This window comes from Chaetura pelagica, unplaced genomic scaffold, assembly GCF_000747805.2.
Source record: "Chaetura pelagica isolate M959 unplaced genomic scaffold, ChaPel_1.0 scaffold159, whole genome shotgun sequence".
NCBI lineage: Eukaryota > Metazoa > Chordata > Aves > Apodiformes > Apodidae > Chaetura > Chaetura pelagica.
In genome coordinates this window covers 5494381-5510931 of record NW_009954555.1, presented here as the reverse complement: position 1 = coordinate 5510931, position 16551 = coordinate 5494381, and the positions used below count along the sequence as shown (strand labels likewise).

Sequence of the window (16551 nt, the reverse complement as noted above, 5' to 3'; positions counted from 1 at the left end):
ATGCCAAGCAGTGCTTGGCTGGCTTCGGGCTGAATTCACCCTGTTCTTCTTTATTGTTATTGTTTGCCTTTTTCCTTCTGCTCAAGTGCACAGCGGCTGCTTTAGGTTGCTTCAGTGCATGTTTTGGAACTCAATAGTTTCAAGTTCCATCTCTTAATTAGCATGTTTAATTGAGCAAATTGCTATGCACGTGACCCAAACCTTTACTGCACTAAGTACTGGTAAAATGCTCAGCATAAGAATATGGTGCCAATGTTAATTGAATTCAGCTTTGTAGTCGCCATCTACTGACTAGATGGACCACAGGATTTAAATTTTGGTGGCAGTGTTTCAGTGTTGTTTTCCTGTCCTTCTAGGGGTTATCTTGAAGCATCGTAGCTGTGAGTAGCTGGTTGCTGCAGGATGCCACACAAGGTCAGGTTCATAGTTGTTAGTTCCTCGGGACATGAAGATGGCTTCAGTGCCAAGGAGCTGATGGATCATGCACCAACGGTGAACGGATGGCGATCACCCAGGTACTGCCAGGGGGAGGAAGCTGCAGAGCTCTGAAGCACTGAGTTAAGATGAGTAGAAGATGTCCCAGGCATGTTAAGAGGAGCTCACAGCATCCCAGACCAAACCAGTTATAAAACCAAAACAGTTTCCCCATTATGCAGAGGGGGGAAAGTGCCTTAGTCACCACCTGGACATTGCATTTAAATAACAGCCTTTGAAAGAAAAAAGGAAACTGTTTTGGTTCTTGTCAGTCTTAAGGTTTGCAACTGCTTTGGCTTAGTATTAGAAATCCAGTCTCCTCAGCACATCCTCTAGACATGGATGGGGCACTTCAACATGCATGTGCATGCAATGACATGAAGAGTGTTTCTACTCTTTGGCTTCTTTTTACACTATTGGTGGTGCTGAGTGAGCCTGTAACAACTTTGAAAAGTTTCATAATCCAATGTTAGTCAAGGGGGAGATGGAATTATTTTTAAACAGCTGTTATTCAGAAATGGTGTGTGTTTCCAGGCTCTGTCAGTACCCACAGGAGATTGTTCTGCAGTTGGTGGAGAGGTGTCGGATACGAAAGCTGCAGCTGCTTGCTCACCAGTTCATGATTTCGAGCAAAATTGAGTTCTACGTCAGTGAAAGCTTGCCTGAATGCTCTGCTCCTTACCAGTCAGAGAGGTTTCACAGGCTAGGGTAAGTTAAAAAGCTCTAAGTGGGTTTATTTCCCTAATCAGAAGGGCCTCAGGAGGAAATAATCTGCATTATGCTTTGCATGCTGCATCACTGCTGCAGAGGGTTCTGTACCTGCCTAGGGCTGTAACAAAGCTGCAGCCATAAGTGTAAGAGGCAAGGCCAGAAGTGTTGTCAGATGACAGCACAGACTAATTCAGTTATGAAGGAGTTTCAAGACTTACCAAAGTACTAACCTGAGCAAAAACTCAGCTGTGTGTTTGTACATTCCCCCTGCTTACTTGTTCCATTTTCCTCCACAGTTATGTGCTTCTCTCAGACAATGAAAAGACTGATTTCAAAGCACGAGAGTTAAAATCTGTGTATATGGATGCAGTTGGCCAGTACCTGAAGCTGATTTTCCATAAAAATCATTACAATAAACACAACCTTTATGGTCAGGTGAGTTATGAGTATTTATTTGGTAAGCTAGGTGAAGATTCTATAGTATAGAATCTGCATTGAAATCTGCTCCCTCTATTGTAGAAGCTAAAAACATTGCTTGAAAGCTCCTGGCTTGGTTTATTTTAAAACAGAAAATACAAATGATAGGTTATAAGTGACTTAGAGTCATGACCAAGTGCATGCACTTCATTTTTAATGAAGCATGAAATACGTTTAGCACTTAGTGCTTTTTTTTGCTTCCATACCACCCTGCAGACCACAGCTCTTTTTTAGTTATTGTTGTTCCAATTTTTTTGTTTCAGTTTTCATAAGGGATGGAAAAAAGTGATGACCTTGGGCATTTACATTCTCTTTAAATCTATCCCAGGTTGCCCTGGTCGCTGTCAACATCATTGGGGATCCAGCAGACTACAGTAGTGACATCAATAATACTGTGAGTGCAGAGCACCCTTGGCTTCTTCCTCGTGCTGCATGTCTTCACTTAAAGGGTTCCTGGGGTGATGGAATCCATCTTTCCTGTGTAGCAGAGCTGCCACGTATTGATTTATTGCTTTTTAACGTTAACTTGAAGCAAGAAAGCTCTCAAAAACTGAGCCTAATGTGTGTACAAAAAATAAAACATCATCGATGGGAGCATTTGCATTTTCAGCCCCTCCACACTCTGGTTTCAATACACCCCAAAACAGCAGCATGACCAGTTGCACAGCTTCTGTTGGCTGTGGCAAGCCAGAGCTTCTGCCCTGAATCCAGGCTTCATGTTGATGAATGTGCATTAAGACTTTTTTTTCTTTTTTTCCTCCCCTGCAAAGCCTTCCAGAGAGAAGCTGGTCGACCACTACTTAGGAATTAAATCAGATGATCCAGCCTTAGATGGAACTCACCTTGGGTAAGGATGTGCTTCTGTGTGTGCCCCACAGAACCTCTGCTCAGTCTGGGGTCGTTCTCAGCCTCCAATTCCCTGCCGGTGAAAAGAGAAGACGTGTGCTCAGCCTGGTCTGTTCTGGCTTAGCTGTAAGTTTCTTGTATTCATTTCATATCTGCAGGAAACCTGATGCCATTTCCCCTCTGGATGATTTGGCTTTTGACATGTACCAGGACCCAGAAGTTGCTCAGATCATACGCAGGCTGGACGAGAAGAAGCGCGAAGCTGTGCGCCGAGAGCACTACGACCACGCCAAGAAGCTCAAGCAAGCTATTGCAGACCTGCAAAAGGTGCTGGTGAAGGGCTTGATCTCTTATGGTGTCCCAGGGGTCCATCAGGGACCCTAGCCTTGATGAAAATCATGATGATTTCCAGTATATTGTCAAAATAGTAATTTTAAGATTGGCTTGATTTAATAACTTGTCTGGAAATACTGACAGGGGCACGTGCAGTAACGTGACCCAGGGTTTGTTGTGCCACCTTCTAGGTAGGGGAACGACTGGGACAGTATGAGGTGGAGAAGCGCTGCGCTGTGGAGAAGGAGGATTATGACCTTGCTAAGCAGAAGAAGGAGCAGATGGAGACGTACCGGCTGCGGGTGTACCAGCAGCTGGAGCTCCACGACCTGCTGGGCAGGGACCTGGTGGTGGGTGCTGCTGTTCTGAGCTCAGGAGGCTTTATCACCTGGGTGTTGCTGAGAGAAATGGCAGAGCAACCAAAGCAAACCCAGGGAATAAGTTTTATGTGGTTTATGACAATTGCATGTGGATGTTAAGTTTTCTGTCTGGACTGTGGGTTTCCCTAACCAAGACTTGCAGGTGGCATTTTAAGAACAGGCTTTGTTCTCCATAAATTACATCAAACTGGTAAGGTCTCAAGCAAAAGACATTAGAACCCTGAATGTTTTGCACCATTTCAGGGCTACCCAGTGCAGATAAAGTACTTTCTCACATTTTGAAGGGGTATAACAGCCTTCTGCTGGCATCGTGGCTGAACAGACACAATTAATCTGGTAAAATACAGATTTCTGTTCTTAGAATGAGAAGCTTTATATCTTCTCCACACATACATCCACACAGAATTATTTTCCAGTTGCTTCATCAAGGTGCATCCAGTGAAAATGATACCATGTCTCTGGGTGAGGTCTGATATTGACTTAAAGCACCAAAACCTTGTTGAGCATTGGAGCTGTAGCTGTATTAGCTGTGATTTTGGGACATTGTCAGCCTTGCTTTACAAAATGTCCTTTCCTTTCTCAGATCCGGAAGCCCCTGGAGCTGCCCTTGCAGTCTGTGTCAAACACTGGCAGCCCCCAGCACACACGAGGCTCAAACCCACCTTCCTGTGAGCGCCGGGCAGAGCCACAGGGAGCAGAGCCTTTGCTGCCAGAGAAGCCAGCAACACATCCTGCTTCTCCTGAGCCCCCTGTTCCCCATCAGACCCTTCCACCTTCTGGGGCTCATCCCACAAGCTCTGGGGTGGTGTTTTCCAAAGAAAATGTGAGTAGTGTTCCTCTGTTACTGCAGGAATCTGTTGCAGCAGATGATCCTGTGTTCAACCTTCCAGAACAACGAGGTCTTTTGAGGTTATTCTCATGGCTTGTATAGCACCTGAAACTGGCTGTGTTGCTGAGTAATCAGCATTGGCCTTTCCTGATTTCTGTGCAGTTCCCCAAAAAACATTTTGTGTGTGTTTTATTGTGTTCTATAGACAAGAAATAGGTTTTATCACAGGCACTGATACCATTCCTTCGTTATGTTATTATGGGAACTTCAACATCTGTACTTAATTGTAAAGTGATACTGCTTTGATAGGGAAAAAATGCATTGAGATGAATCCAATTTTACTGATGAAACAGCATTGCATATAAGTAATTTCTAGAATATAAAATTTTATCTTCTCTTGTTAGGTTGAACATTTACCTTTTGATGAGAGGCCTCTTCCAACTCTCTGCAAACAGTCTCATGAAGCAGTTGCCCACCTCGAGCCACAGGTGACCCAAGAGGACATGAGTGATACCCCACAAAGTGGCAATCCTGGGGAACCTGAGCCATTGACTGAGAAGGCACTGAGGGAAGCCAGCCCTGCTATTGACGTTTTTGGAGAAGCTTTGGTAAAGAAAGAGATCATTGTGATCTCTCTGGAGTTGATTTGATAACGTGCTCTCTCAACAAAACAACTACTGCAATGATTTTTACATACTGTCACTTAAAAATCTTAGATGAAAATTTGACATTGGATACATGGGTGCCTGTTTTCAATGTTTACATCATGTTATAGCTTTTTTGATTGATTACATGATGAGCTATTAAGCAGAGTGTCCACTAGACAGCTTCAGATATCCCGACAGGATATCTTGCCACTGTTTTTGTAGCAAGACAAACCGTTACTGTGCCTGAAATGGTTTCTTCAGCCTGAGTGTTTTACTTGCTGTTTTTAAAAAATGGGTGCTTTTAATAAAAGCCAGATGCCTGTAGGGAACACCTGGGGATTTCATGCTTAAGTTCATCTGTTCTTTTGAGACTGTTTCTGTCTGTAAGTGTTGATTAAATACTGAAATCCAAGCGTTGACCTTTGAAGAGATAAACCTGTTCTGTGTTCAGGTTTCAGGGGCATATTCCAAAACTTGGTCATATCGAGAAGATGCGTTACTGGCTGTTTACAAGAAGCTGATGGAAATGTCAGCAAACACCCCAAAGGATGTTTCCAAGAACACACTGAGAGCTGCCATTTTCCTGGTGCAGAGAGCCATCAAAGACACAGTGTCCTCAGTAAGTCCTATTTTGTTTGATAAGAAGTGCTCTAGCAAAGAACTGACAGCAAAAATTGTAAAGCCATGTGGTTAGCACACTTGAGATAATTAATCAGTTTGTAAAACTACTTTTGAGTAAGTTAAAAAAACAAAACAAAACATCAAAATAACAACAACAAAAGCCCCAAACAAGTGAAATGTCAGCTTTTAGTTAGGATCAAGGACTGGGTGCTGTCTAGCATTCAGCAGCATGGAGAATACTGCCCTGGGCTGAGTAATGAGCTTGAGGAGCAGCTGCTGATGCAGTAAATGTGTGCTGTGGTTGAGCCTGTTGTTTTTTCATTGGAAACACAGCAGTGAAGTCACTTGCAGTTTCCAACTTGAGCAGTGACAGTTAGCCCAAGGGGGCTTAGGCTGTGTGGTATTTCTGTTCACTCTTCCCTTTTCCTTTTTAACTTAGGTTTTTCAAGCTTCCCTGAAACTTTTAAAAATGATCCTCACCCAATACATTCCAAAGTATGAACTGGGCAAAGGAGAAACTTCTCATTGTGTGGAAAAAACGCTTCCAAATTTACTTTCCAGAACAGGAGACTCTTCATCCCGTCTTCGCCTTGTGGCTTCTAACTTTATTCAGGTTGGTGCTTTGATCCAAATTAGGGTTTGATTTGCATTAGGAATGTCACAGCCCTTAGAGGGGGTAACATCTGATCAGACTTCAGGTCCAAGGTTTGTTTGCCTGGAAGGCAAAGTAGTTGAACAACGTAGTGTTTTTTCTGCCTGCATATTGTCCCCTTTGTTGTGGGGGACAGTGTGGGGAGAGACCTGCTGCAGATTCCAGGAGGTGTAACTCTTCTTAGTTGCAAACGATCTACAGATATGAGAGTAAAAAAGTACAATACACTCCTCAGACTGTTGCATTTTTTACAGTCAAATTTTGAAAGTCAGCTTAGCAAAAGTATAAAAAAGATACCCATTTAAACAGACACAGTCCATTTCTTGCCCCGTGGTGGCAGGGAACAGCTGTGAGTAGCTCCTAGAGGATCACAGGGCTCTCTTTTTCAGCAGATTTTGGAAGAAAGAACTGTAGTTTTGTGTGAAAATGTGTTAATTCATTCTACTAGCAGCAAAGAAATAAATGTTGAGCTTTGAATAACAGCAGAATGTTGCCCTTAAGTTTCTTTGCAAAATGGAAGGATAAATTATAAGCTGGCATATGTCTTCTGAAGCAGTCTTGGAATTCATCTTGGTGCAATGTCAAGACTTTGTATCCTTTGTGACACTCCTCATCTGCCTCCTCCTCGGATGGCTCAGTGTAAGATGAAGTTACTGGAATTCTTATGACCCAGTTCTATAACTCATCTGAGCATGTCTAAGACTTTATCAGTTCCTCAGTAGCTGGCTCTAACACCAAAAGCAAGACCAAACATCTGTATAATCTTCTCTTTAAAGCTTTAGCAAGCAAATTCTGGCTGCTAAAGTAAGAAATAAGCAGCTACTTCTTAGGGAAGGCTTATTTCATTTTGCTTAACTGACTGTAAGTGACACAGAATAACTCTACTTTGCAAAGACGGTTTGTTTTCCTCGTTCAGCATCCCTGCACACACACTGACTCTGTATCTTTGCAGGAAATGGCACTGTGCAGTGAAGTTAAACCTCTTCAGATCATTCCAGTCCATTTGGTTCAACCACTAAAACCAAACTCCCCAACCCACTTGGCAATGAGCCAGGTGGAATTAGTGGAACGACTCCTGAAAGTCATGGGAACGGGAAACTCGGGCTTTACCATCAGCAACGTTGCGAAGGTAGGAGTCTTAAGTTTACAAGACATGCAGGTTTTTTTCTCTTGCTATTTTTTTGGGGCTTGTCCTTCTGTTTTGGAATTCTTGGTGAATTACTATGGAGAATTTGAACCTCGTGGGGGTGGCAGCAGAAAACCTTGTGAGGAAGAAAGGTGCCAATATGGGAAAAAAGAACCACTGGGCCAAGAGGTGTTGGCAAAAGCCTGTCAGTTTGAAGGTTTCTCCCAATGCAGTGAAGTAATTGTCTGAGATTAATGCAAAAAATGTGGGGAAAGAGAGGCAAAATGATTTTTTCTAATGCTTCTTTTCAGTTTGCAATGGGAGCTTTGGGACACAGAGCTCCTGAAGTCCGTGATGTGGCCTTGCAGATTCTCTTTGAGCTGTACAGGAAGCACAGGGCTAATCTGCTGCGGTATCTTCCTCCAGATGATGCCAGCATCCGCAGGACTGTCATCTACAAAACACTCTTTGATGGGTTTGCTAAAATAGATGGTAAATCTTCTGAAGCTGAAACTGGGGTGAGTAACAAGATTGCAGAACATATGTGGGTGCTTTAAGCATCGCAGTCAGCTCAGCAGAATGCTGATTCCACAGCTGTATTAGACATTGAGAGATGCAGCAGAGTGTTTTAAGGTGTGTTGTTAACATGACTTGGTATAAAAAGCTGGTGTTCAGTTTATTACATGTATTCACTTTTGTGAATAAAGCCTACAAAGAATACAGAGATGATACTTCTGGAATCATACACAATCATGTTGGAAAACATGTATACACTGTTTTATGCAGCCTGACCTTGGGAACAGTGAGAACAGAGGAAATGCTCTGTTTCTTTCAGGTTAGCACAGAGGATTTTGTGGGGAGGGAGGTGTTAATGTAACAGACCAATGATTTAACTAAGCAGGACATTGCTTGTTCTGCATTGAGCATTTGCACTCTGCTGATGTGTTTTGCAATCTTTTCTATGTGACAGATGGTTCAAAAACTTCTGTGACTGAAAGAGCCTTTCTTGACAGGCACAGAGAAAGGCAGCAACAGAAGAAGCAGGGAAAAAGAAGAAGGAGGAAATAAAAGTTCTACAACGTCATCTGGCAGCTCTAAGGGAGATAGAAGCAGAAGTTCAAGTTGGAAAGGTTAGGTTGGTTTTGGGTTGGATTTCCACCCCCCTTTATTATTTTTATTTTCAACCTGTTTTCCTCTGGTATCACAGGCTTAGATAATTAATGTTACTGTTGTCTCATTGTAAATGAATAAAAAAGAGAGAGAGAGACTTCATGACAAACACTAATTTCATCCTCAGCAGTCCAGTTTAAAATGTGAGGGGTTGTTTTTCCTAACATAGTGTAAAATTTTGATTTTCCATAACAGTTTTGTCAGATGGTAGATGTAGGAGTGTGTCTGGAAGTGTTCAGGGTTTCTGTGCCAGCCAGAGGGCAGGAGCTGTACTGAGTGTGCCCAGGCCCTCCAGAAGCTGAGCTGTACATCCATTAGCTTTTACATCTGAACCTCAGGAAGGTGGTTCAGCTACTCCAGTGCCAGGAAGCAGGACTGTTTTTTCCACCCTCAGAAGAATGCTGCCGCAATACCCAAGAGATGTGCTCTGTAACCAGAAGCACAAACATAATGCATTAGTTCTGCTTCTCAGCTTTTCTTTCCAGAGAAAAATCAGGATATAATCTGCTCTCTTTCACCTTGGCAACAATCTCAGTCATTAAACGAATTTCTGACTTCAATTTCTTTGTTGAATAGGAGAAAGAATCTGATTTTCAGAAGCCAAAGAATCAAGGTAGGTAATTTCAAATAATATTAAGAAATGCAGAGATATTTCAGTATGTCTTTAAAACACTGTAGGTGCTTAATGGATTATAGAATTATCTCAGTTAAAAACATTCCTGAGTGCTTTGGACTGGGTGAGTCTCACCTTGCCAGAGAGATAACCACTAAGCTCACAAAAGAAAATTTGCCATCAGCTAAGCACTTAATTTCTAACAGGAACATTAGTATAGCTTGGCTTGAAAGCACTTTAGCTTTCCCCCCAACATAAATCCACTAGGTGTAAAAATAATCACAAATATTTTACTGTTGTAGTCACTAAGGCAGTAGTTTCCCAACTGCCTACAGGTATGTTGTCTTCAGTGCTTGTTTGCCAGCTGGCAGGGGTACCATTCTGTTGGGTTTGTTGCTGTTAGACCCAGAGAAGTAGTATTTGTAGGGATGCACAGAAACTATTAAAATGAGACCTTGTTTTAATAGTTGTCTTGTTACAGGTTACCGGGCAAACGAAAGCCCACAGCCCGCGGCAGCAGAGGTTCCAGAGGATCCTTACAGTGTGGAGAATTACTTGGATAAGTAAGTTAAATGAGCAGCTTCCAATCACCTTAAGTGAAAAATGTTACCAATGCCATTAGATTGCACTGGGCAGTCCTAGATCTTGATTTTTTTAAGTTCTTGGGTATCTTGTGGGATAAGAAATTACCACCATTTAGTGTTCAAATGCCAGTACAAAATAAGGCAAAGATACCTTGCAGCTTTCCTGTGTGTTGTAGGATAAGAGCATAGAGGAAGCACTGAAAAATTCTGGGGCTGTGAAAGCCAGTTTCAGAGAGCTGTTCTCAGTGCTTTTGTAGAGTTGTCTTTCTCTATGAACAAATGCTTTATAATTGTATTTACCTTAAATTATACAACAGTATCTGTACGTGTCCTATCTTAAAGTCAACAACTATATGGGAAAAATAAGGTGTGCCAAGATGTTAGCTGTTTTTCAGAGTAGTTTCTAACACAATAAACAGTCTTAATCCATTTCAGTCTGTGATGGTACTGATGTTTGTATTTTTTTTCCTAGCTTATGTATTTTTTGTGGTGAGAGGGATGAATCCTTCACAGGGGAAGGACTGGATCGCCACTACTGGAAACACTGCCCTATGCTAACCAGATGTGAGCACTGCAAGCAGGTTAGGCACAGATCTACAGCTACTGCAAGACAATCTGTTGCTACTCTGGCTTTAAGGTGCTATGAGGTATTTAATGCTGAAGTAGATGAGTTCTGAACACAGCTGTGTGATCTTGGTTAGTGCTTTCTGAGAAGAGAACCATTATAAATGCAACTAATAAATGGACTAAAATTTCATTTTCCCTTCATAATTTTGAAAAGTGAGATTTAACTTCCAAAAATCATATAAGCAGTTTTTTAGAGACTATCCTTACTTACTCAGTACAGTTCAAACCTTCCTGGGTGCCTCTTGCTGTGTTGCAGATGGTGGAAATAGCAAGCCTGACAGAGCACTTGTTGATGGACTGTGATAAAAAGGACAGCTTTGAGAAATGCCAGCGGTGCAGGGAGGCCCTTCCAAAGGATGAGTTGCCCAAACACATTAAGAGCAAGGCTTGCAATTGTGAGTAGTCTCAAACAAAAAGGTTGAAATTCAAATGTCAAGGCAGTCAGACTTTCCAATACTGCGTGATTCTGGCAAGGCAGACCACTTCTCTTTGGGTGCTGCGCTGTGGATTTAGAAATCCAGGTAGATCCTCAGGAGGGAACATTTTAACCAATGTCTGTTGCTCCCAGTGCTCAAAATGTTTGGCTTTTATGAATGCATGTGGGGAGGATGAGTGAGGAGAGCAGGAAGCCTCCTCCACATCTTTGAGGATTAAGCCCTGTCGTTCTATTTGATCTTGTTTTGATGTAGAGAGTTAAACATGGGACTTATTTGAGAGCAGTTCATGATAATAACGTAGGAGCTGGTTTAGCCAGCCAGGTTTTAGTGTAGTTCTCTGGTCTTTGTTGTGGAAGTTCTCCTCTTGTGTTTGAACTAGCCTGTATTTGCCATTCTTAGGTTATTTTTCTAATAATTTCAGCTGCTAAACCAGAAGATGTGGCAAACCATTGCCCCTTGTGCCATGACAACTTTTCCCCAGGAGAGGAGGTAAGACTGCCTTCCAGATTGGTCTGATGTTATGTCCCTGGGGCTGGATTTGTGTCCTCTGCTAACACTGGTTACACCCAGTGACTTCAGACCTTGCCTGGGTTATTGCCAGGGTCTGCAGTGTCTGTCTCACACTCTGGGGACCCTGTTGGAACCTGGGTCTTCTACCCTCAGAGGTATATCTGGGAGCCACGGGCTATTCTCTGTTGGTGTTCCTCCTCCTGTGTAGGCAGCTACACACCTTGCAGCTTTTCTAATTCTCAACTGCTACCAGATTCTCAGTTCACTTGTTTAAGTTGTATTTTTAAAATCGATATATTAATTTCTGCTCCACTTTTAAGTCATAAGGTGTTCATGCTTTTATGAGTGAGCAGATTAAAAATGCTCTTGCCATAAAGCCTGTATACAACTATCATTTTCCCCATGTTTTAAAAAGTGTGTGTATATACATAGTGACAAGATAAAAGATGGGCTAATTTTGCTGGTTTTGTAATATAACTTCTTTTGAATTGACTTTAGGCCTGGAGGTCTCACCTAATGGGCAACAATGGCTGTAAAATGAATCAACGGAGGGTATCCATGCTAAATAAAACTCATCTGTTGCAGCCTGGTAAGATACTATTTTATGATAATGATAATTATGGCTTTACTCTGTTGCTTTTACTTAAGGGTATTATTTTATCCTTGAAAGCAATCTGGCTTTTAATTGCTTGTTCAACACATACTTTGCATTTGTGTGACCTAACTGCTGCTTCCTGTGCTGGTACAAGCTGCAGTATTCTTAGGGAGCAAATTCTCAAAACCATTTGATAACAAGAATTCCAAAATGAGGGCATTAGCTCAGCTGCTTGGGAAAACTGGCATGTTTGGTAATTTGATCAGTTCAGTGTTGTTCCTGTGCAATGGGATGACAGGGGCTAGGACAATCAGTGGGGGTACTAAACAGTTAAAGTTCTGGAAAGCTCCTGAACGCTGACACAGAGAACCAAGAGCCTGATTTAGCTTTTAATGTCCAATCAGAGGATGCTAATCTAATCCTAATTACAAGATGAATTGAATAGTTAGTGCTGTGTACTGCTGTTCCTTTTCAATTCAGACCCAGGTGCTAGGCAGAATTTATGATTGTGCAGCTTCTTCACCCGCAAAGGGAAACTGGAAACTGATGTCAGGTGGTTTTTTAACAGTCTTTATTTATGAAGCACATGCAAAATCCTTTGATTTCCTGAACACAGGGGTTAAACAAACAAGCTGTTTTCACTGCCTGCAGCACCAAAATGCTTTTGGCCAGTAACCCCCAAAACCTTTCCTCCTGTAGATTTTTTTTCAGTGTTATTTTGTCCACTGCATGAAGTGCTTGGAATAACAATCCATGTTTTCTCTTCACAGGCAAAATAGGTGGCCAGTATGTGAAGAAACCAAGTCCTTCAGTAGCAAAAGCCCGATCTCCCCCTATAGGAAGCAAGGCCTCAGCCCCAAGAGGGGGACCAAATAAAAGCACTGGCAAAACATACTCAAAGCGATGACAGGACAAGTATTTTTTCCTTTGTCTTGATAACTGAGCATATAGTTGTTACTAGTTATTTAAGAATTGTGGGCAACTCGTATCATCTTAGCTTGGCTAGGTGCTCATCAGCCTTGAGCAGTGCTTGCCTGGGCTGGCAGCTGGTGCGTGGCTGTGTGTGCAGACAGCCCTGCATCTGCAGAGGGCGCATCATCGTCAGGCTTGAGGGGACAACGCTGAAAACAGGGACGTGCAACGAGCAGAACAGGCTTGTTGGCGTGGTAATGGTATTGATAGCTTGGTGAGAGTGTTGTTCATCTGCTGCAGGGTGCAGCTGGCAGGAGGGGAATGGAAACGTGCATGTGGAGAAGGAAATACTTGTCAGACTGTGCAAGACATGTATCTCAGTTATCCAAAAGACCTGTGTGATCCTGTACAGATAAACTCTTGAACCAGTGAATGTGTGAACATTCCAGACAGGAAAAGGCTTCCTCGTGTGTTTGCTAAAAAAAAAGGAAAAAAGAGAAATTTCAATACAGTCAAGGAAAGCTATGGGGCTTGTTTTTCCACTGCAAATCCTAGAGTTGGGGCACGTTCACAAGTAGGGTTGGAGCTGGGGAGCTGTGTCAGGTGTCAGAGATTCATGTCCTTCCTTGGCAGTTTGTTTAGCCACTGCACCAGGGCCTGCTGCATTTTGGTAGTAAGATTATTAGTGTGTTCACAACAGCTGCCTTTTTCTTCTGTGTATTTCTCATCATAAACCTTGTCAGCTAAAATGGGGAAAATTTATAGCCATTGCAGAAGCTTACAAGTCTGGTTTTTTGTGCTAGGCTCCAAAGCTCTTGGTTCCCTCACTGGAAATGGGAACTGTGCTTTATTCTGAAGCTGACTGGTATCCCTGAACACCCAAACCAGCTGAAAGCTCTGGTTGGCCCTGCAAGGAGAGGAATTGGATCAGGGCCATTATAAAATGCTTCCACTAATTTTTAAAATGCTTAGAAACATTATTTTGACAGATAACTTTGCTTTCCTTTCTAACCCCAGTGTCTTATTCCGAGTTCCAGCACATCAGTGATGTTGAGTGAAATTGTGTCTCTCCCTGGACACACCGGGGCTCTGGGAGTCACTCACACCCTGTGTAGTGGAAGTGGTTTTGCTGCAGAAGCATGGCCTGGGTGTATATTTCAGATGTAGCATTTTGAAGGCAGGAGAGCAGTACCCACAGCACTGCTCCACACCAAGCATTAGCACAACAGAGCAGAGCAGAAGGGCTGTAGGCTGTGTTGCCACGTGCAGTCCCGCAGGGCACGGCTGCTCGGCCGCCTCTCGCTGGGCACCAAGTGCCTCCTCAGCCCCTGGGCAGGAGGGCTGGGCTGAGCTGAGCTGAACCAGCAGGGGCCTGTCTGTTCATAATACAGAGTGTACAAATACTGATGGAGCAGCTTGGAAGCTGTGCTTTAAAACCTGACCGTTAAGCCTGCAACGTGTTCCCAAGAAAGGGCCCCTTATAGGAAAGAAAAAAAAATTAGAAAAATTGAGTGGGGCCCTGAAAAGCTTGAACTAAAAAAAATAGACCTTTTTTTTCTGCTTTAGTGTACTTTGGATCAGCTCTCTTCCAAACCCAGCTCTAACACAGAGCTTCTTGAGTTAGATCTGGATTAAAATAAACACCCATAGATACAGCAGGTGAGCGTTTAGTAGCTTCAAAGAGAAGAAATTCCATTAATGCACAAAACTTTGTGCCTCAAGCAACAATCTTTGTGTTTCTATTTACAACCTTTAGGCAACTGCTTTCCAGGATAGAATTAATCACTTCCATGTCCACCACTGGTACAAGAATGAGTGATCAAGGTGATACAAGAAGCAGTTTTGGGGGTGGTTTGTTTTTTTTCCCGCTGCAATGGAGTGAATTTGTGGTATTATTGTGTATATACAGCACTGCTTTTGTAATACAGAGTTTTTATAGTTTGTGTGCAGCCTGTCTACCAGCTTGTGCATTTTGCAGGTAGATTGGTGTGCTTGTATTTTGACAGACTTTATATAAATTGTTTCTTTAACTCCTTCCAAATATATGTATATTGATAATTACACATACAGACTCACAGAATGGTTTGGGTTGGAAGGGACCTTAAAAATCTTCCAGTTCCAACCCCTTGCATGGACAGGGACACCTCCCACCAGACCAAGTTGCTCAAATGTGAGGAAAATATCTGTATTAACAAAACTAGATGTATTTTTATTTCTACTTTAGTGACACAGGTTCCTATTTGAGAACCTGATTCCTTATGTAAGCAAAATAACCATTGAATTTGCTCAGATTAGCAGCCTCCTGAGCTGCTGCCTGGAGCATTTTCTCCTTTTTTGAATTAAAACGGTGAACTTTTCCTTGTGCAAGTTTAATGAAGAAAAAACCTGTTTGCAAAGGTCCTCCATCTGTTCTGGATTGGCCAGTGTAGTGTGGATATTGAATTGGAACATGTAGCTTTCCAGGGCTGCTCAACCATGGCTTTTAAAACTAGTGAAGCAAAGCATAATTAAAATAGTTAACTCCTGCACAGAGCAACATGTCTGTTTCCTATATTATAATGTTATAGGACAACCTTTTTAAACTTTTCATTTATTTTCTTTTTAAAAACAAAAAACAAACAAAAAAACCCTTGAATTAAAAAGCCCAGACAAACCAAAAACCAAGGCCCCACAAACACTATTAATTATAATGAGGGTTGTATTTTCTAGTGCTGACCAATCTGAAGAGCAGGAAAGTTGGGAGCTACCTCAGACACTTCCACAGACCTTCTCTTTGGAGACATTTTCCCTGGAATGGTGCTTCCCTGCTGCTCTGTTCCCAGGAGCCTGTGCCCCACGTGGCTCTTGGGGCACTGGAGTGAGCTCAAAACTGCATTTGCTTTGCTCCATGGCAGGGCACAAGTAATTATGCCTTAGGAATCCATGCCATAACAGCTTTTTTACTGCAAGAAGTTGTCATGTAGGAGATTCCTGCCTCTCCCCTGCCCTGCCACCCTCTGGTTTACCTTCCTGGCCCACAGGAGAGAGCAGGGCCTGAGCAGGAGAGCCTTTGCCAGGCAGCTTTGAAGAGGCAGAGCACTAGGCTTGGGCACATCACACTGCAGCCCAGGGCTTTGTGAGATTTGTGTGTTTGTTTCAAATCCAGAATATCCCTGTAGCAAAATTGTCGAGAATTCTGTTAAATATTTTAGAGTGTGTGACATTCACTGAGGCTGCTTTATACCTCAAAAACAAGGTTTATTAACTACTGAGTGGCACAAATTGGAAACAACTTGGAAGTGAGAAAACTGGCTGCTTCTTAGGATGTGAAGGGACTGTCTTTGAGCACAATAGTGATTTGTAAAGGATTATCAAACTGGGTTGCTTGCTGTCATTTAAACAGCCTGTGTTTTCTGCAGTGGCAAAATAAATACTGGTGTGAAAAACACAGTGAAGTTTGTTCCTGTGCCATGAAGTCTCCAGTGAAATCCTCCAGAGCAAGTCGTGCACAGGTGCAGCTCTGGCTAACAAATAAACTCTTCAGCCTGTGGGACTGGAACACTGAGGCCAGCACCGATGGCACATCCTTGTGGCAACGATGGATCCTTGTGAGAGGCAGCACAGGCTGTTGTCCCTGCCTCGTGGGCTTTTTTTTCTGTCTGATCCCTTTTTCCACGCTGTACCTGAATATCAGCCGAGTTGTTTTCACCCATCTGAGCTGCAGAGACGAGGCAGGAGCAGGCAGCCTCCCCGCGGGCAGGAATTATCTGATCTCAAGGGATTGCGGGAGGTTCTGGTACCCCCGGAGAGCACTGGGTGGATGACCCGGCTCCTCGGTGCTGGAGAAGCAGATCAGGTGTTTAAAGATGCTGTCGCTGTCATTTCAAGGGGAAAAGCGACACGTTAGGCATTTATTTCACTTCTGTAATAAACGCGTTGGGCGGGAGGGCGCTGCCCCGGGCTCTGGGGGCTGCGGGGGGAGCAGAGCCCCCGGGACCGCCTGCCCTGCCCGCGGGACCAGGCCCGCG

General features: G+C 43.1%; 2 protein-coding genes across 2 annotated transcripts in view; both read left to right on the top strand.

Annotated features, from left to right (window-relative positions):
- The first annotated feature begins 402 nt into the window (after nucleotides 1-402).
- Nucleotides 403-12539, top strand: CEP104 (centrosomal protein 104kDa). The gene is made up of 21 exons (XM_010005206.1): nucleotides 403-515; nucleotides 1009-1182; nucleotides 1482-1620; nucleotides 1991-2056; nucleotides 2433-2509; nucleotides 2667-2835; nucleotides 3033-3191; nucleotides 3805-4044; nucleotides 4455-4658; nucleotides 5149-5316; nucleotides 5758-5931; nucleotides 6923-7099; nucleotides 7408-7614; nucleotides 8110-8226; nucleotides 8843-8879; nucleotides 9361-9442; nucleotides 9936-10044; nucleotides 10347-10485; nucleotides 10949-11016; nucleotides 11536-11626; nucleotides 12403-12539. The coding sequence occupies exons 1-21, from the start codon at nucleotides 403-405 to the stop codon at nucleotides 12537-12539; spliced, it is 2847 nt and encodes a 948-aa protein (XP_010003508.1).
- Nucleotides 12540-16343: 3804 nt separating this feature from the next.
- Nucleotides 16344-16551, top strand: part of LRRC47 (leucine rich repeat containing 47) — a 5110-nt gene continuing 4902 nt past the window's right edge. The window contains exon 1 of the mRNA XM_010005291.1: nucleotides 16344-16379. Coding sequence (XP_010003593.1) covers nucleotides 16344-16379 — 36 coding nt within the window. The remainder of the gene's footprint in view (nucleotides 16380-16551) is intronic.